Here is a 19,501-nt window from a genome sequence, read left to right on the forward strand (position 1 = left end):
TGTACCTCTGTGTACCTTTCACAATGTATTTCAAACAAATACTTCTACTTCACTCTCCTAATTGTCAATAATTGGCTGGCATTTGTAAACAAGTCCTGTCCAAAAGATTACGTTTAGAGCAGGGCCGTCAAAATGAATGTGATTCATCTGATTAATCCATCATTTTTGATAATAGGATTACAATTTTTAAAGTGCAAAATGGTAAATGGGCTGTACTTGTATAGCGCTTTTTTACCTTCAAGGTACTCAAAGTGCTTTGACACTACTTCCACATTCACCCATTCACACACACATTCACACACTGATGGAGGGAGCTGCCATGCAAGGCGCTAACCAGCACCCATCAGGAGCAAGGGTGAAGTGTCTTGCTCAGGACACAACGGACATTATGAGGTTGGTACTAGGTGGAGTTTGAACCAGGGACCCCCGGGTTGCGCACGGCCACTTTCTCAACTGCACCACGCCATGACAGCCATTAATCTAAATAAACATTGACGACACAGCACATGAACAACACTGACAGGTCTAGAACTGCTGAGTTAGGAGGGCAAACGATCGACTTACGGTATTTAGCACTTCATTTAAACAATGAAATGAACCTACCTGAAGAAAGTTGTATAGCTTGCTACATTTTTTCCCAACAGCCTGTAATTGTTTGTGTTTTCTTTTTTTGATTCGTTCCTTACTCGGCATTTTGATAGCCGCCCAACCTTAATTCCCTGAACACTTGACGTCCTTCCAGACCCTAATGCAACTAGTATATTTCTCGGAAAATATCGGAACAACTCGGCTGTTCTCGTTGTCGGTTTACCTTTGACACACGCTTCCAAAATGTTTATACCGATTAACGTTAAATATGCTATGTCTTAAACAGTTGAAAATGTCAGAATGTCGGGGTTGTTTTAATCAATTTATTAGACGAAACAACTGCGTTACAATAGTCCATTAACAAGAATAAATAAAGTCAAGGGCGGTCACGACATGATCTTGTTTTAATTTTTTTAGGTCTTTACGGCAAGTGACAAGGGTGGTCACAGCACTTACTGCGTTTGCCGTGGTTAAATTTGAACCCTTTACAGTGGTAACTCAGCCTTAGCTTAGAGTTTTTCAGGATACGAGCTGTCTCCCAGCTAATTGTTATTCTTAGGCTACGGAAAAAGTGAGTTACAAGCCTCCCACTGCTCGTTTGTGTGGCGAATGCTACATTGAAGATCCAACCATAACATCCAGTGTCTTACTCGCTAGTATTAACTAGTAGCTAGGGATCAACTCTGAACTAGAAAAGATAGTGTGGAGGACACTGCTGAGAAGAAGAAGTGGATGATATTAATTGAAATAAACAAATAAATAATCAAAAACAGGTCTTGGCAAACAGTTTGAGCTTAATTTTTGTGTTTTTTGACGTTTTTTTGACAAGGAATGGTGTACTCCGATTAGTTGCATTGTTAGCCACTTCATACTTGCCATAGTTTACGACTTACAAACCCCAAAACCATTGAAGTTGTCACGTTGTGTAAATGGTAAATAAAAACAGAATTTCAACCTATATTCAATTGAATAGACTGCAAAGGCAAGATACTTCAAGTTCAAACTGGAAAACTCATTTTTTTGCAAATATTATCTCTTTTGGAATTTGACGCCTGCAACATGTTTCAAAGAAGCTGGCACAAGTGACAAAAAGACTGAGAAAGTTGAGGAATGCTCATCAAATACTTATTTGGAACGTCCCACAGGTAAACAGGCTATTTGGGAACAGGTGGGTGCCATGATTGGGTATAAAAGCAGCTTCCGTGAAATGCTCAGTCATTCACAAACAAGGATGGGGCGAGGGTTACCACTTTGTCAACAAATGCCTGAGCAAATTGTTTAAGAACAAAATTTCTCAACCAGCTATTGCAAAAAATTTAGGGATTTCACCATCTACGCTCCGTACTATCATCAAAAGGTTCAGAGAATTTGGAGACATTTTTCACGTAAGCGATGATATTACGGACCTTCGATTCTTCAGGCAGTACTGCATCAAATACCGACATCAGTGTGTAAAGGATATCACCACATAGGCTCAGGAACACTTCAGAAAACAGCTGTCAGTAACCACAGCTGGTCGCTACATCTGTAAGTTAAAACTTTACTCTGCAAAGCGAAAGCATTTATTAAAAACGCCCAGAAACGTTGCCCGTGTCCTCCGGACCAAAGAGGAAAAGAACCATCCGGATTGTCATATGCGCAAAATTGAAAAGCCAGCATCTGTGATGGTATGGGGGTGTATTAGTGCCTAAGGCATGGGTAACTTACACATCTGTGAAGGCACCATTAATGCTGAAAGGTACATACAGGTTTTGGAGCAACATATGTTGCCATCCAAGCAGCGTTACCATGTACGCCCCAGCTTTTTTTTTAGCAAGACAATGCCAAGCCATGTGTTTAAACAGCGTGGCTTTATAGTAAAAGAGTGCGGGTACTAGACTGGCCTGCCTGTAGTCCAGACCTATCTCCCATTGAAAATATGAAGCCTAAAATAGCAGAAGGGAGACTGTTGAACAACTTAAGCTGTACATCAAGCAAGAATGGGAAAGAATTCCACTTCAAAAATGTATCTCCTCAGTTCCCAAACCTTTACTGAGTCTTGTTAAAAGGAAAGGCCATGTAACACAGTGGTAAAAATACCCCTGTGACAACTTTTTTTGCAATTAAATTCTAAGTTAATGATTTTTTGCAAAAAAATATGAAGTTCTTAGTTGAAAAATTAAATATCTTGTCTTTGCAGTCTATTTAATTAAATATAAGTTTAAAAGGATTTGCAAATCATTGTATTCTGTTTTATTTACCATTTACACAACGTGACAACTTCACAGGTTTTGTAGAATAAAACGGAGGTTGATTAGTATCCAAGGATTTTTTGGTGGATTCATGAGGTTCCTCCATATCTAAAAGGCAAACATATATCCAGAAATGTCTCACTGAATATGAGTACTTATTGACTTCAATTAGACTTAAAATGTTTTGGGTTTTTTTTTCAGGAAGAACAAGAGTATTCCCAACACCAGTCAGCCCTGGTCAACAAAGCCTACAAGACACTTCTAAAGCCTTTGAGTCGTGGCCTCTACATGGTGAGTTGAAGTTCCCAGATCAGCTTCTGTCTGGAAGGCGTCGCCGTGTCAACTTCACTGTCTGTGTTCCAGCTGGAGCTGGAGGGGATGCGCATCGACGATGGCACGGAATTCCGGGGCGGATGCTGACTTGCTGATGGAGCTGATGGAGATCAATGAAGCGCTGGCAGAGGCACGGACAGCAGAAGAAGCCGATAAGATCAGCCGAGACACAAAAGGTAAACAAATTAAGTCTTGTCTGCACAGTTTATTGAGTCTATCGCACAAACGTGATCTTTGGTCCTCAGTTAGTACAGGTAATGCATTAAAGCTGTCTTGTGGTACGGGTGTTCACACACATCCTGAGGAGCCCAAACAGACAAGCAGGACAAGGCAATTATTATAAAAATCAGCTAAAACATTGTGTTATAAAACTAAAAAGGCACATATTTAAGGGAAAAATCTCTGTCGTGGTTGAGGTGTGTGGATGTTGTCATTCATCCAGGTTATTGTCTTCTCGGCGCATTCAGTCGATCAGGGATCAGGGGTACTTTGTTTGCACGTTTAACCTCCTTCACCTGGTACTTATTGGTCTGCCACACCCTGCAGCATGTATCTGTATGCATCATTTCACAACACTTTCCAGACATTGTATTTTTTTTCTATTGTGCAAGGTGGTGATTATCTTTACTTGCTAATACAAAATAATGTTGCTTTAATTCAGTCATCTTGTTTACATAACATGTCCTGTGATGAGGCGGCGACTTGTCCAGGGTGTACCCCGCCTACCGCCCGAATGCAGCTGACATAGGGTTCAGCACCCCCCGCGTCCCCAAATGGGACAAGTGGTAGAAAATGGATGGATGGATGCTTGTGCATGAGTCAGTAAAACTTGGGATTTTAACTTGTGACCCATTTTGAGTCATTGTTGTTGTTGTTTTCAATGACTGTAATCAATCATAACTGGCGGGAGGAGCACATTGATTCAGCACCACTGAATCTTAATTAGCAATTTGGAATGGTAAGGCATCAGAGGATCAATCCTGACCTGGTTAGGGATGTAGGGATGGCTACCGTTCACATTTTACCAATTCTCGGTATTTGGGAATCAACTCAACGGTGCCAATTTTCATTATTTCTGTGTGTTAATACAAAACCCCAAACCAATGAAGTTGGCACGTTGTGTAAATGGTAAATAAAAGTAGAATACAATGATATCATTTTCCACCTATATTCAATTGAATGGACTGCAAAGACAATATATTTAATCCTCCAACTGGTTAACTTTGTTTTTTTTGTTTTTTTAGAAATATTAGGCTATTGAGAGTTTGATGCCTACAACGTGTTAAAAAAAAGCTGGCACAAGTGGCAAGAAAGACAGAGAATGTTGAGGAATGCTCATCAAACACTTATTTGGAACAGCCCACAGGTGAACAGGCTAATTGGGAACAGGTGGATGCCTTGATTGGGTACAAAAGTAGCTTCCATGAAATGCTCAGTCATTCACAAACAAGGATGGGGTGAGGGTCACCACTTTGTCAACAAATGCTTCAGCAAATTGTCCAACAGTTTAAGAACAACATTTCTCAACCAGTTATTGCAAGGCATTTAGGAATTTCACCGTCTACACTCTGTAATATCATCAAAGGTTCTATTTTACCAATGTGCCAACTCCACTGGTTTTGGGGTTTGTAAATATCAAATGTTTTTGATGATAAAATTAATTTTATTTTACTTGAGTTTATGATAACGAATGTTAAATAATGTTATATATTGTTTTATTTGAACATTTTGAGTCTCAATCACAGTTGCAAGTCCAAGACATTAATTGCAGTATTGTATAGTCTATGGTCTGTTAGCGAGTTAGGTCTGTCTTTCCTGTCTCGTCTTCTCTTGCGCCTAAAAAGTGTTGATACTGTAAGCATTGTACTTATTAAGCACCGTCTATTTTATTGTACATGCATCTTTAATTCACCGGTACACCCAGAACCGCCCATATCACCCCCCTTTTATCCAGTCTTCATTGGCTTCCAGTCAAATTCAGTTTAGGATTTTAGTCCTAACTTTCCGTGCAAGCCCTCAGTACATCACTGACTTGTTATGCCCCTACTCTTTAGTTACATGGTGTGGCCCCTCAATGCATCACTGACTTCGATATGGCCCTACTCTTCGGTCTTCAGACCAGGGTCTTCTAAAGATCCAAAAAACTAATTTTAAAACCCGTGGAGACCTGGCATTCCAGGCTATAGCTCCCAGACTCTGGAACAACTTGCACCAGTCTCTCTGTGATCTTGACTGTGTTTACACTTTTAAGAAACATTTGAAAACTTCTCTTTTCAGGAAAGCTTTTAGTTAATGCACCTTTTAACTATCCTTTTTAATCCACTTTTTATGATGTAACCCCTGTTGTTTTAATTGATCTGTTGTTGTACAAACCCCGTTTCCATATGAGTTGGGAAATCGTGTTAGACGTAAATATAAACGGAATACAATGATTTGCAAATCCTTTTCAACCCATATTCAATTGAATGTCACGTGTTGCTGGCATCAAATTCTAAAGTTAATGATTATTTGCAAAAAAAAAAAAAATGTTTATCGGTTTGAACATCAAATATGTTGTCTTTGTAGCATATTCAACTGAATATGGGTTGGAAATGATTTGCAAATCATTGTATTCCGTTTATATTTACATCTAACTCAATCTCCCAACTCATATGGAAACGGGGTTTGTACTTCACCTATGTTTTGTACAGCGCTTTGTGATTTTGTCTGTGAAAAGCGCTTTATAAAAAAAGTGTACTTACTTACTTACATCTTAGTGGTAGTTTTCTTTGACACTTTTGGAGGTTTTGCAATTGCCATGTAATATCGCTAATGCCAATCAGCAGCATGCCAATAGCCACCCAGGTGCCGTTACATGACACCGCTGGTTTTATGTGAATTGGGGTTGTACGATTTACCTGTACTAGTATAGCATCGCGATACTAATGAATCAAATACGGTACTATTCTCTGAATTGTAACAGTTCCTGGGCATGACGGCGCGTCGTGACATTGCTGGCTTTGCGTGCAGAGGAGCATGTTTGGCAGCGCGGGCACAGAGTACTTACAAGCCGACACAGTGTGTAGACAGAAAAGGGAGAATGGACGCATTTTGGTGTCAAAAGTAACTATAAAGGTAAAGTTATAACACTGAAACACCCTCAGGAAGAGGTGCTTTAAGACATGTTAGCTAGCTAGCTGCTAACATCCATCGGCAGTCGGCAGTGTTTTAGCTACTTCTAAATCACTACTCCTGGGCTCCGTAGCGATAAATAAAGTATGTTTTGTACAAGTAGCATTATCACTGGAGGACGAGGAATAGACATACTAGGAGGATACAATAGCTCACCGGCGTCACCGCTAACAAAAGCTAACGCGCCTGAATGTAAAGAAATGCCATGGGTGGATCCACACATGACTACCACTGTAATGATACCAAGTACTTACTCGATACTACTATGATTACAAAGATATTTTTTTATCGTCACAAAAAAATGTTTTTATTCATATCATGTTATAAAGTCAGGACTTTGAATATGACCAATGTGTGATCTTGCAACTACTTGGGATCGGATCGATACCTAAATGTGTGGTATCATCCAAAACTAATGGAAAGTATCAAAGAAGAGAAGAATAAGTGATTATTACATTTTAACAGAGGTGTAGATAAAAAATGTTAAAACAGAAAATAAGCAGATATTAACAGAGATATTAAATATTAACATTTTTACAATTTGTCCCTCATAATGTTGACAAAATAATAGGTAGATAAATGACACAATATGTTACTGCATACTTCAGCAGACTAATTAGGAGTCTTTGTTCGTTTACTTACTACTAAAAGACAAATTGTCTAGTATGTTCACCATTTTATTTAAGGACTAAATTACAATAATAAACATATGTTTAATGTACCCTAAGATTTTTTGCTACAATAAAGACAATTACTTTTTTTGTTGGTGCTCTTTATTTAGAAAAGTAACAACATATATTTTGGTATCGAGACAACCCTACCTTGAACCTTTTTGAAAAAATTGTATTACATGTTTATCTCATTCGGTGAATCACAACCATATATATTCATGAAGACTGTGGAGTATATATTTATTTATTATTTAATATTAACTACCTAAAATAAGGGTGTTTATTTTTATTTTGAAAACACTGATAATTTGCACTTTCAGAGTAAACTTTTTCAAGCACAAAACTTTAGCCCCTAATTTAGCTCTGCAAAATCCTGGATTTATGTTCACCTTTTGAGTATTTTTCATGGAAAAACACTTGCTCCATAGGCAGACGCCCTCTGATGCAATTTTAGCTCCTCTAGAAAAGAATGGGTCCATTTCATGAACTTGTCGCATCCTCCTCGCTTTCAGGGAAACTCTCCGTTTTGACGGAAAAGATAGACGCCGCCCTCCGTGCAGGTAAGACCTCAATGAGTACTTTTGAAAGCTCCTCCACATTCCTCCCACTTACTGCCTGCTTCTTTTGTCATCTTTCAGTGTCTCAATGAGTCACCAGTTCAACCATCATGTCTTTTCTTTCTTTTTTTGTATTTAATCCTGGCAGGAGAGCTCCACGCTGCCAAAGCACTGCTCGCCCAAATGAAATACTTCTCAAACATTGAGGACAAAGTTAAGGAAAAACTTTCTGACTTGATGTAATTGCTTTCTGTTGTGTGTCACTTTGTATTTTTATCCACTAAAGGGGTCATATTATGATTTTTTTCGACATTTAAAAGACTTCCTTGTGGTCTACATAACATGGTTCTTTGATCAAAATGTTGCATACATTATGTTTTACAGACCATTTTCAAGACTCAATTTACCGAAAATACCGTACAACAAGCCGCTACCTTTTTCTCACGCTTTGAATACTGCGGCTTACAAAACACTGCAGCTAATTAATTTATTTTTTTCCGCGAATGACCACAATTTTTTGTGTTCAATAGTTTTTACTAAACCCACAGAGAGTACTGAAATGGTGTGTTATTGTTTGTGGTACAATGCCATCTTTTGGACAAGTTTGATCACTGCTCAAAATGCACTTCCTGTTTTAATGCCTTAAGCCGGAAGTAAAATCGTCCATAGCGTTCTGCTTGAGAGGATTCTTCATTTATCACTCCAAGCAACATTTGTACGATTGACGACATAAGTACCGTATTTTCCAGACTACAGAGCGCACCGGGATATAAGCCGCATCAACAAAATTTTAGAAAGATGAAATATGTTTCCGTAGATTAGCTGCACCTAACTATAAGCCGCAAGTATATACGTTGTGAAATGATTTATTTACACAGTACAATTCTGTAACTGTTTTCAAATGGTGTCTGTAACACGGCGTTAAAATGGATGATCAAACAAAACAGAAGTCATCGTCGTGGACCCACTAGCTGCGGAAGCTAGCTCTCCAATCAGTCAAAAAGACTCAATAACTCAATGATGGACGTTTTGGTGATTTTACTGAGGAATTTATGAAACTGAAACAACACAAAAAGAATGCAGTTGTAAGTTAACAGTACTAACACAGACACTCGTAAGCTTGTTAGCATATTAACTAATGTTAACAACGCTAGCACCACTACTTTACAATAGCACCTACAAATATGAATGGAAAGAGTCCTACAGACATCACCCATGAGACAGTTTAGTAAGTATAACAGTTTAAGTTATATTGTAAAACTTATAAACGTTGCTTGGAGTGATAAATTAAGAATCTTTACGAGTAAGAACGTTACAGATGGCGAGAAGACTAAACGACACTTTGATTGAAAGAAATAAAAGCCCTGCACGGTAAATACAACACTGCAGCACCATATTTTCATTATAGCTGCCAGCAAAGAAAAATCCATAAATTATTTGCTAAGTCTTATAAACCGCAGGGTTCAAAGTGTAGGAAAACATAGCGGCTTATAAACAATTCTTACCTACTAAATCGTGGCATGTGTGATGTCTGTAGGAGTGTTTTCATGCATAGTTATCTATCGTAATGTAATGTAGCTAGCGTCGTTAGCATGAGCTAATATGCCAACACGTCCACAAGTGTCTGTGTTAGTATTATTAACTTACAATTTATTGTTTTTGTGTTGTTTTAGTTTCAAAAATTCCTCAGTAAATTCACCTAAACGTCAGCGTGGAGGTATTTAATTCCGTTTAGCTGATTGGAGAGCTAGCTTGCCCAGCTCGCGGTCAGGCCGGTCGAAGCGACGTCAAATCAGAAAACTCACAAAATTGTATCAAACATCCCAGTCCTCTACATGTCACAACTACTAGTAACGTTAATATGAGCAGACTATCGTTAAAAACGGCTGTGTTAGGTCGTAGTATCATGCGACGTGTCTGTCAATCACCTTAAATAAAGCTGCTGAAATTACGTATATGAAAGCTGTCCGTTCGAGTGGAAACATGTTTGTGTGCGAGAGAGAGATTAAAGTCCAGTTTTTTAACAGGGACACACGAAGGAGATAAAGAATAGCAACACAAGATTTGTATCCCTGAAATATTTTGTATATGCTGCAGTCATATTTTATATATATATATGTATGTATGTATATATGTATGTATGTATGTATGTGTGTAGGCTGCCTAATAATGTGGATTGTTATGATTATGCCTCCATAAATATGTTAATGTCACCTATGATATTTATAATAATGGTCTATACATCTAGTTTTTTTTTCATTTTTTCAGTTTTGTAAAAAAAAAATGTAATATCGCTGTCTGTCAATGTCAACAATTTGGACTATTTCCTCATTTATTTATTAAGAGATAGAAATGAGTTCAGGGATACACAGCTACAAGGAGCTATTTGCTTATTCACATTAATATTCTTTTTTTATAAGAGATGCAAATGTGCCAAGGAACTTTTGTTTGTTTTTATTTACTTTTCTTTTCAAATAAACATGCTTTGTGTATTTAAACAAAAGCTCAGTGTTACTTTAACTGTCACTATTCCTGGAAATGAATATCAGCTCCAAATATTGGCCTCCTTTAAAATGGTAAATGGTTGTACTTGTATGGCGCTTTTCTAACCCTTTTTAAGGAGCCCAAAGCGCTTTGACAGTATTTCCACGTTAACCCATTCACACACACATTCACTCACTGATGGCGGGAGCTGCCATGCAAGGCGCTAACCAGGACCCATCAGGAGCATGGGTGTAGTGTCTTGCCCAAGGACACAATGGACTTGACTAGGATGGTAGAAGGTGGGGATTGAACCAGTAACTCTCAGATTGCTGGCACAACCAACTTCGCGACGCCGACCCCAACCCTTTAACAGGGTATTCGCTGGGTCTTAAAGTCTAAAAAAAAAGTCTTAATTCCAATAACTTGAATTTAAGGCCTTAAAATGCCTAAAATTCTCCTAAAATCTCATTTAAGGTCTGAAATATGATTTTGAAAGGTCTTGAAAATCTATTGACGTTACCTTTATTTAAAACATGCATAAACTTCGGGCTCGCTTTGAAATGTTTCGATCTTCGAGGACGCTAAAACGCAACGACAAAACGGAACTAAAGTAGGCTACCTGTGCTGACCCTGTAAGAATTTATGGAACACCAGCAGTTAGTGAGCTGTGTTGTTACAGCTAAGCATAGCAGTGGAGAACACTCAATAAAAGCCCACAGCAAAGCCAAATGACTTGCATAAGATTGCAAAGTAAAAGTTCAACAATTTGTGTCTCCTGAACCATCAATTGAATGCATGGTTGAAGACGGTGGGTGGAAACGTATCAAATCAAATCAACTTTATTTATAAAACACATTTAAAATGTACCACAGGGGTAGCCAAAGTGCTGTACAATGGACAGGTTAAAAGATAATACGAAGACCGAGCAAACTACACAACACAAACAGAACATGATAAAAAATAAATAAATAAAGGTTCACAGCAGGTGTATAATGGGGTGCCATTGCAGGATGGATATCACTTAGTGTTAAAAGCCAAGGAATAAAAGTATGTTTTTAAGAGAGATTTAAAAACAGGAAGAGAGGAGGCTTGTCTAACACTCAGAGGTAGGTCGTTCCAGAGCTTGGGAGCAGCAGCAGCGAAAGCTCTGTCACCTCTAAGCTTCAGCCTTGTGTCAGGGACCATCAGTAGCAGCTGATCGGCTGATCTTAGGGACCGAGTGGGGCAGTAAGGCTGAAGGAGGTTGAAGTACCCGGAAGTGCAGCCGTGGAGGATGTAAGCTTTGTAAACATGGCGTTGAAAGTGAATGGAATGATCTTGTAAAAGTCAAAAATCCTGGATAAGTCCGTGTCAAAAGATGCTGAAAGGCCACAAACACTTGCACAACTTTACAAAGATAAAGGTAACCACCCCCCAAAGGAGTTACGTACAGTTATTTCTCTGTGCTAGTAGTGTAAAACTGTAAAACATCATTCTCTTATATTATTTCTATTATTTGTTACAATCATTTCATGTCAGCTTCTCATGCCTAATCTTTTCTTCAACTTTATACAAGCGACATTAAAAGTGTTTGCACTCATCTTATTGTGGGCTGAGGAAAGCATCTTGTCATGCCTAAATAACAACTAATCCTTTTCAATTAGCAATATGTTTTCAAAAAAGTCACAAAAAGCTGGTACAAAATGTATCCATACACAGCAGACACAAAACATTTCAATTTCCTCCACATGATTCACATCCAAATTGTGTTTGAGGCTTGCAAGCCATAATGGCCTTCCTTCTTTTTAGACAATCACTCTGTTTTTCGCTACTTTGTGCAGATACAGTAGTACTGTAGATGTTTTTATCGGTTTGCTACATTCTGATCGCCCAAACAAAAACATGACCAAAATGAACTATTTAGCTTTAGCAGCGATGCTAACTGTCCCTTTCACAGACAATACTTTCCTCTACCATCACTGATGTTCATTTTGATGTTGCATGAAAACACTTAATATAAAGATTCAAAATTATTTTTTTTTGTCCTATCCAGCTTCTCAGGCAAATCATAACGTTGATGTAGATGCCCATAAAGCAAAGTGTAGGATACTTCTCTTGTTGTTCTCTTGTGTTTGACTTTATCAAATTTTATTTGGTGCAGCCAAGCCGGAGCAGGAGGAGATAGAAAGAGGAAAAGAAAAGGAAGACAGAGGGTGAAATTGTGGGGACAAGAGGGGAATAAGACAGAGAGACAAAAACAACAACAGCAAACACAACAATAACTACAACAACAGTAGTGCAAAATCAGCAAATAGGATATGTACAAATATGATGGTAAAGTTATAGCAAAGAAGCAGTTAGCGAAATAAACAAAAATACAGAAGTGACAATGAGCATTATTATACTACAAATGGAGCAATACAAATACCAATAGAAATAGCACTATTGATAATGAACGATACCAATAATTTACCTCTATTATTAACAATACAGTTGTTCAAATGCAATAATACATATACATAATGATAACTAGACATACGGGGTACGGTGTGGCGAAGTTGGGAGAGTGGCCGTGCCAGCAACCTGAAGGGCCCTGGTACAATCCCCACCTTCTACCAACCTTGTCACCTCCGTTGTGTCCTTGAGCAAGACACTTCACCCTTGCTCCTGATGGGTCGTGGTTAGGGCCTTGCATGGCAGCTCCCGCCATCAGTGTGTGAATGTGTGTGTGAATGTGGAAATACTGTCAAAGCGCTTTGAGTACCTTGAAGGTAGAAAAGCGCTATACAAGTACAACCCATTTACCATTTATAAAGATACAAAAGAATGCCGAAACATGGAAGGGACGAAAGAGAAGGAACCTATGTTAACCTTGTACATTCTTATAAAAACAATAGGTTAAGTTTTGTCAATGTGCCATGTGTTACCCAGTTTCCCCTCGGGCAACAAGCGCTGTTCAGCATAAGGTGCTTTAAACATGGCTAGTTGGCTAGCAGCTAACATCCATCCGCAGTCGCCAGTGTTTTAGCTACTTCTAAATCACTAATCCTAGCCTCCATGGCGACACAAAGTACATTTCTTACAAGTACCATTATCACAGCAGGACGAGGAATAGCTAAACATGCTTCAACACACACCTGAGGAGGATACAATAGCTCACTGCTAACAGCATGCTTGCGCTCCTGAATGTAAACCAATGCCATGGCTGATCTACAGACTTCAAGGACAAGAGCCGTATAAAATCAATGCTACAATGATTTTGAAGCTAGCGGTGCGTCTGACGAGTTTATTTCCATAATCGTCGTACCTTGTGCCAATCAGACCTATGTCAGCCGGTCTTATGTGATCAGAAACACTTTGAATGTGTCCAACCTCTCACAGCCTCGCTGTATCGCCTCGGGTCGCTTGACAACCACTGAGCTAGCATTTTAGCTATGAAGTTAGCCTACAGCCCTTTCACTGCGAGGATTTTATTAGCGAGGGTGGATTTGTTTTTTAGCAAGTCTTTAATTGTGACAAGACCGAAACATATGCCAGAGCGGACCTTTACTGCAAAGGAGCAGGCACACGCCGATGAAGGATCACCTGACAATGCCAGTTTGGGCTAATGCTAGTGGCGACGACGTAAAGCCACTGCCTGTATATAACTTGAAAAAGCCCGGCATGTTCAACAATGCCACAAATATTGTTTTTTGTTTTTGATGTTGTGTTGTTTGGATAAAAAAGATTGTTGAGCTATTACTCCCAGTTTTAACCATATTATGGATTATGTTTACTCTGATTTTTATAACCAAATTAATGATTATGATGCATGTTTACACTGCTTCTTATGACCAAATGAGGGATTATAATGTACATTTACACTGATTTTTATGACCAATTTAGGGATTATGATGTACATTTACACTGATTTTTATGACCAATTTAGGGATTATGTTGTACGTTTACACTGATTCTTATATCCAAATGAGAAATTATGATGTATGTTTAAACTGATTCTTATGACCAAATGAGGGATTATGATGTATGTTTACACTGATTCTTATGACCAAATGAGAAATTATGATGTATGTGTACACTGATTCTTATGACCAAATGAGGGATTATGATGTACGTTTACACTGATTTTTATGACCAAATGAGGGATTATGATGTATGTTTACACTGATTCTTATGACCAAATTAAGGATTATGATTTATGTTTACACTGATTCTTATGACCAAATGAGGGATTATGATGTATGTTTACACTGATTCTTATGACCAAATTAAGGATTATGATGTATGTTTACACTGATTCTTATGACCAAATGAGGGATTATGATGTATGTTTACACTGATTTTTATGACCAAATTAAGAATTATAATGTACGTTAACACTGATTTTTATGACCAAATGAGGGATTATGATGTATGTTTACACTGATTCTTATATCCAAATGAGAGATTATGATGTACGTTTACACTGATTCTTATATCCAAATGAGGGATTATAATATATGTTTACACTGATTCTTATGACCAAATGAGAGATTATAATGTACGTTTACACCGATTCTTATGACCAAAAAGGGATTATAATGTACGTTTACACTGATACTTATGACCAAATGAGGAATTATGATGTATGTTTACACTGATTCTTATGGCCAAATTAAGGATTATGATGTATGTTTACACTGATTCTTATGACCAAATTAAGGATTGTGATGTATGTTTACACTGATTCTTATGACCAAATAAGGGATTAAGATGTATGTTTACATAGGGCTGGGTGATATATCGATATACTCGATACATCGCGGGGTTTGTCTCTGTGCGATATAGAAGATGACTATATCGTGATATTCGAGTATACATTCTCACGCAGTTGCTTTTAGCTGCTGGCATTACACTGCACGCGTTCCCCACTCTTTCTTGTCTCTCCTTCTCACAGAGACGTAAACGTAGCGCACCTTCTTACACACGTCACGTGTGCAAGGTCACACGCTCCCGCTGAGCAAAGAGGTAGCGGAATGGTAACGTTAGCTGTGATGCTAACGGTGAGGTGCGGGTGGTAATACAAGAGAAAGAAGGTGCGAATCTGGTAACAAATGAAGGAAGAATTAATTACCAAGAAAATAAGCACGGGATCCATCGTCCGGCGGTGGTTTGGCTTCAAGCGGAAATATGTTCAACATTTATGCGGCAAAAGCGTTGCTACAAAAAGTAGCAGCACTGCTAATTTTGCATCATTTGAAAAGTCACCCGCTAGAGAATGAAGAGTGCTTGAAACTCTGCATGTCAACATCTCCGGCCGGTGCATCACCAACAAAATGCCGAAGGAACTATTTCCACATCAACACCGTATGAAAAAAAAAAGGCAACAACAGAAGGAGATAACGTCCTCAGGAACCTATTGTGCAGCTCATTTTTATTTGACAGTTATTGAAATATCTTGTGTGACATCATGCACAAAAGGGCACTTTGTTTTTAACTATTGTAGTGGCGTTCTGTACAAAAGGTACACTTAAGTGTTGTTTTGATATGTCATCTTGGTGACATTCACAAAAGTGCACTAATAGCTTGTTTTAAAATGTCTGACAGTCTTGCACTCTCTGTTTTAGAAATGACATGAATGTTTGTGCCACTGCTTAATAACTGTTTAATAAATACAGTTTTGGTAAATTGACTTAGTTGTGGTTTCCCTCTAAAACATTTGCTTATATTATTGCAGTATGAAGAAGAATGTTTAAATGTAGACACATAGAATCATCACACTGGTGTGATTATATGCATCAAGTGTTCATTCAAGGTTAAGGCATAATATCCAGATATATATTGTGTATCGTGACATGGCCCAAAAATATCGAGATATTAAAAAAAGGCCATATCACCCAGCCCTATGTTTACTGTGTTCAGATCAATGTTCCAATGTACGTTTCCAGGAAAAAAATTCAATACAAAAGAAAAAAGACAAAAATGTACAAAGTAAAAATAAACAAGTTGAATGAAATTTCAACTAGACTGTAGTGGGAACAGACTGAGAGCCATCTTGTCCCCTATTCCACCAAGACTGCATCTCATTATGGCCCAGATGCAGGCCCCAGTGTCTCATTAAAAGGGGAAGCTAACAGGGAAGTGACTGTTGTTTATTGTAATTGTTGTTGTTGCTGATGATACGTCTAATAAGAGGTAATATATATATATATATATATATATATATATATACAGTATATGTATATATATACACACACACACATATCCATCCATCCATCTTATTCCGCTTATCCTAAGCAGGGAGGCCCAGACTTCCCTCTCCCCAGCCACTTCGTCCAGCGCCTCCTGGGGGATCCCGAGGTGTTCCCAGGCCTTCCTTTAGACATAGTCTTCCCAACGTGTCCTGCATCTTCCCCGTGGCCTCCTACCGGTTGGACGTGCCCTAAACACCTCCTTAGGGTGGCGTTCGGGTGGCATCCTGACCAGATGCCCGAACCACCTCATCTGGCTCCTCTCGATGTGGAGGAGTAGCGGCTTTATTTTGAGCTCCTCCCAGATGGCAGAGCTTCTCACCCCATGCTTGCCAACCTTGAGATCTCCGATTTCGGGGGGGAGGGGCCGGGGGGTCGGGGTTGTGGCGGAGGCGTGGTTGGGGTGGGGGTGTGGTTAAGAGAGAGGAGTATAATTCACCAACTCGGGTATTTCATATATATATATATATATTAGGGGTGGGAAAATTAATGCGTTAATTACGCGTTAACTCATCAATCTATTAACGCCGACAATTATTTTATCGCACATTTGCGTATGTTGTTTACATGCTTTTATTTTGTTAACGCCTTTTCTTAACAAGATGGCATCTCCCGGATGTACTTCGGCGTCGAGGGACTCTTGGTAAAGATGGAACATTTGGCAAAAATACCGGACAATTCTGCAAATTTCATGGCTGGCTTACAGCGTGGTCACTCCGGGATCACTTACGATCGCCAGACAATTCTGGATGTGGATAGATCGGGCCGTTTTGGACTGAATGATGCACGCTTGCTAGACCGGCTAGCTAGCATGGGAATACTTTGCCGGCTACATCCAGCGGCCTGTGAATCAGTGGAGTATATGTGTTGTCTGTTTATTTATGAATAATGCAGACGAGGAGTGTTGGCTGAGTTCTTAACGTTTGCTTTAAGAGCGTGCATATCACAACATACAAGATGCTGTCATGGCGACACAACCTATACCGGGCTACCGCGCATGCTCGTCACTCCTGTTGCATGCTGGGTAGGGTAGTTCTTTTTTTCCCTGGCTCATAACATCACAAATAGTACCATGTATATGATGCGTTCAGTTTATCAAAGCACCAAGCAAACAATCGGAAAATTCCCATCATATCAATTCCTAGATATGGTCATAATTATTTTAAGTGCACTACGCAGAATAAACACAACATTATTAATATTGCTACCACGGATAATTTGATCAAAAATTCCCTAAAACAGCCCACTACCTATAATATAGGTTTTTTAAACATAAGACCCTGATAAAAAAAATGTTTCTGCTGTTACCTCAGAAATTGCCTGTTCAGATGTTATGATTGTGGCTCAGACATTTGTATGTAGATTATATTTATTTTCCATAACAAACAGGATAACTTAAATACCCCGGCCGTGGCAATAAGCTTAAATCTTTGTATTTACATTTTTTTAGTTGATTTTCATAAAATATGCTATTTAACTGCTACTGTTTAACAAGGACTGATTTAATATATATTTGCACAACAAATGTTTTGGCGCTTTTGTTCATGTGGGAGAATATTCCAATAAAGGTGCATTACACACTACTTTTGAAGTCATTATTGGGCTTTGCGTATACAATGCAGTTAATCACGATTAATCTGAGAAATAGTGCGATTAACTTCGATTAAAATTTTTAATCGTTGCCCAGCCCTAATATATATATATATATATATATATATATATATATATATATATATATATATGTGTGTGTATATATGTATATATGTGTGTGTATATATGTATATATATGTGTGTATATATGTATATATATATGTATATATATATATATGTATATATATATGAAATACTTGACTTTCAGTGAATTCTAGTTCTATATTTTTTTTTTATATATATATATATATATACACATAAATATATAAATAAAAGAAATAGTTGAATTTCCGACGGAACCTATCAGATACACAATAATAAAAACACAGTTGTTCTACTAACTGTACTGTGCTTGCTGTTTACTAAAAAAACAACACTTACCTTTCACTATTTGAGTAACCTTTGTTCGGCCATATGCGTATTGGCGAGCGATCTCCGAATCCGGGAACATATCCTTCACAGATTTGTTGTAGACATCCGCAAATGAGGACGAGATGTTGCTTCCAGCTATCAGCATAGCCATCTTTGTCTCAGCATAAGTTACACCATCGGGTCTCCATTTTGTGAGGTGGCCCATAATACTGGGTTGTGAACGATGCTCTGCTGCGGACGCTTTGTTCTTCGCTGACCATTCATGGTTGAGTATATCCGTTCGGCCGCCGTGTTCAATGGAGAAGTCTGTTCTACAAAATTTACAGGCAACATACCCCTTCCCCTTCAAACTCTCCTGAATAAACTGAAATTCTTGTTTCCAATCGTTCTGGAACTTGCAAGCATATTTCTTCATTTTGCTCGTCGACGGTGTAATATATTGGGTTGGAGTCAATAACCAGGCGACGTGATGAAGTTACGTCTCTTTACTGTGGGCTTCAGAACAGACTCCCTAGTGCATGTTCCTTGACTGCACTTAAATGTAGAATATATGTAGAATATATTTACATTCTATTCTATTCTATGTACAGTAGATGGCAGTATTGTCCTGTTTAAGGGGGTTACAACATTGCTGAGTCAGGTTCTCATGGAGCTGGACGGGGCGTGTCCTCCAGCTCCGCCTGAATTTCGGGAGAAAATTTGTCCTGGGAGGATTTCGGGAGAATCGCTAAATTTTGGGAGTCTCCCGGAAAATCAGGGAGGGTTGGAAAGTATTTCTCACCTTATCTCTAAGGAAGAGCCCTGCCACCCGGCGGAGGAAACTTGTTTCGGCCGCGTGTACCTGTGATCTTGTCCTTTCGGTCATAACCCAAAGCTCATGACCATAGGTGAGGATGGGAACCTAGATCGACCGGTAAATTGAGAGCTTTGCCTTCCGGCTCAGTTCCTTCTTCACCACAACACATCGATACAGCGTCCGCAACACTGAAGACGCCGCACCGATCCGCCTGTCGATTTCACGATCCACTTTTCCCTCACTAGTGAACAAGACTCCTAGGTACTTGAACTCCTCCACTTGGGGCAGGGTCTCCTCTCCAACCCGGAGATGGCACTCCACCCTTTTCCGGGCTAGCACCTTGGACTCGGACTTGGAGGTGCTGATTCTCATCCCAGCCGCTTCACACTCGGCTGTGAACCGATCTAGTGAGAGCTGCAGATCCTGGCCAGATGAAGCC

General features: G+C 38.9%; 1 protein-coding gene across 1 annotated transcript in view; it reads left to right on the forward strand.

The window, feature by feature from the left end:
* hscb (HscB mitochondrial iron-sulfur cluster cochaperone) overlaps window positions 1-15,685 on the forward strand; it is a 42,138-nt gene extending 26,453 nt beyond the window's left edge. The window contains 5 exon segments of the mRNA XM_061906110.1: window positions 3,021-3,110; window positions 3,183-3,221; window positions 3,223-3,328; window positions 7,507-7,554; window positions 7,700-15,685. Coding sequence (XP_061762094.1) covers window positions 3,021-3,110; window positions 3,183-3,221; window positions 3,223-3,328; window positions 7,507-7,554; window positions 7,700-7,794 — 378 coding nt within the window. The 3' untranslated portion in view covers window positions 7,795-15,685.
* The last annotated feature ends 3,816 nt before the right edge of the window (window positions 15,686-19,501 follow it).

The sequence above is a fragment of the Nerophis ophidion genome, linkage group LG07 (assembly GCF_033978795.1).
Source record: "Nerophis ophidion isolate RoL-2023_Sa linkage group LG07, RoL_Noph_v1.0, whole genome shotgun sequence".
NCBI lineage: Eukaryota > Metazoa > Chordata > Actinopteri > Syngnathiformes > Syngnathidae > Nerophis > Nerophis ophidion.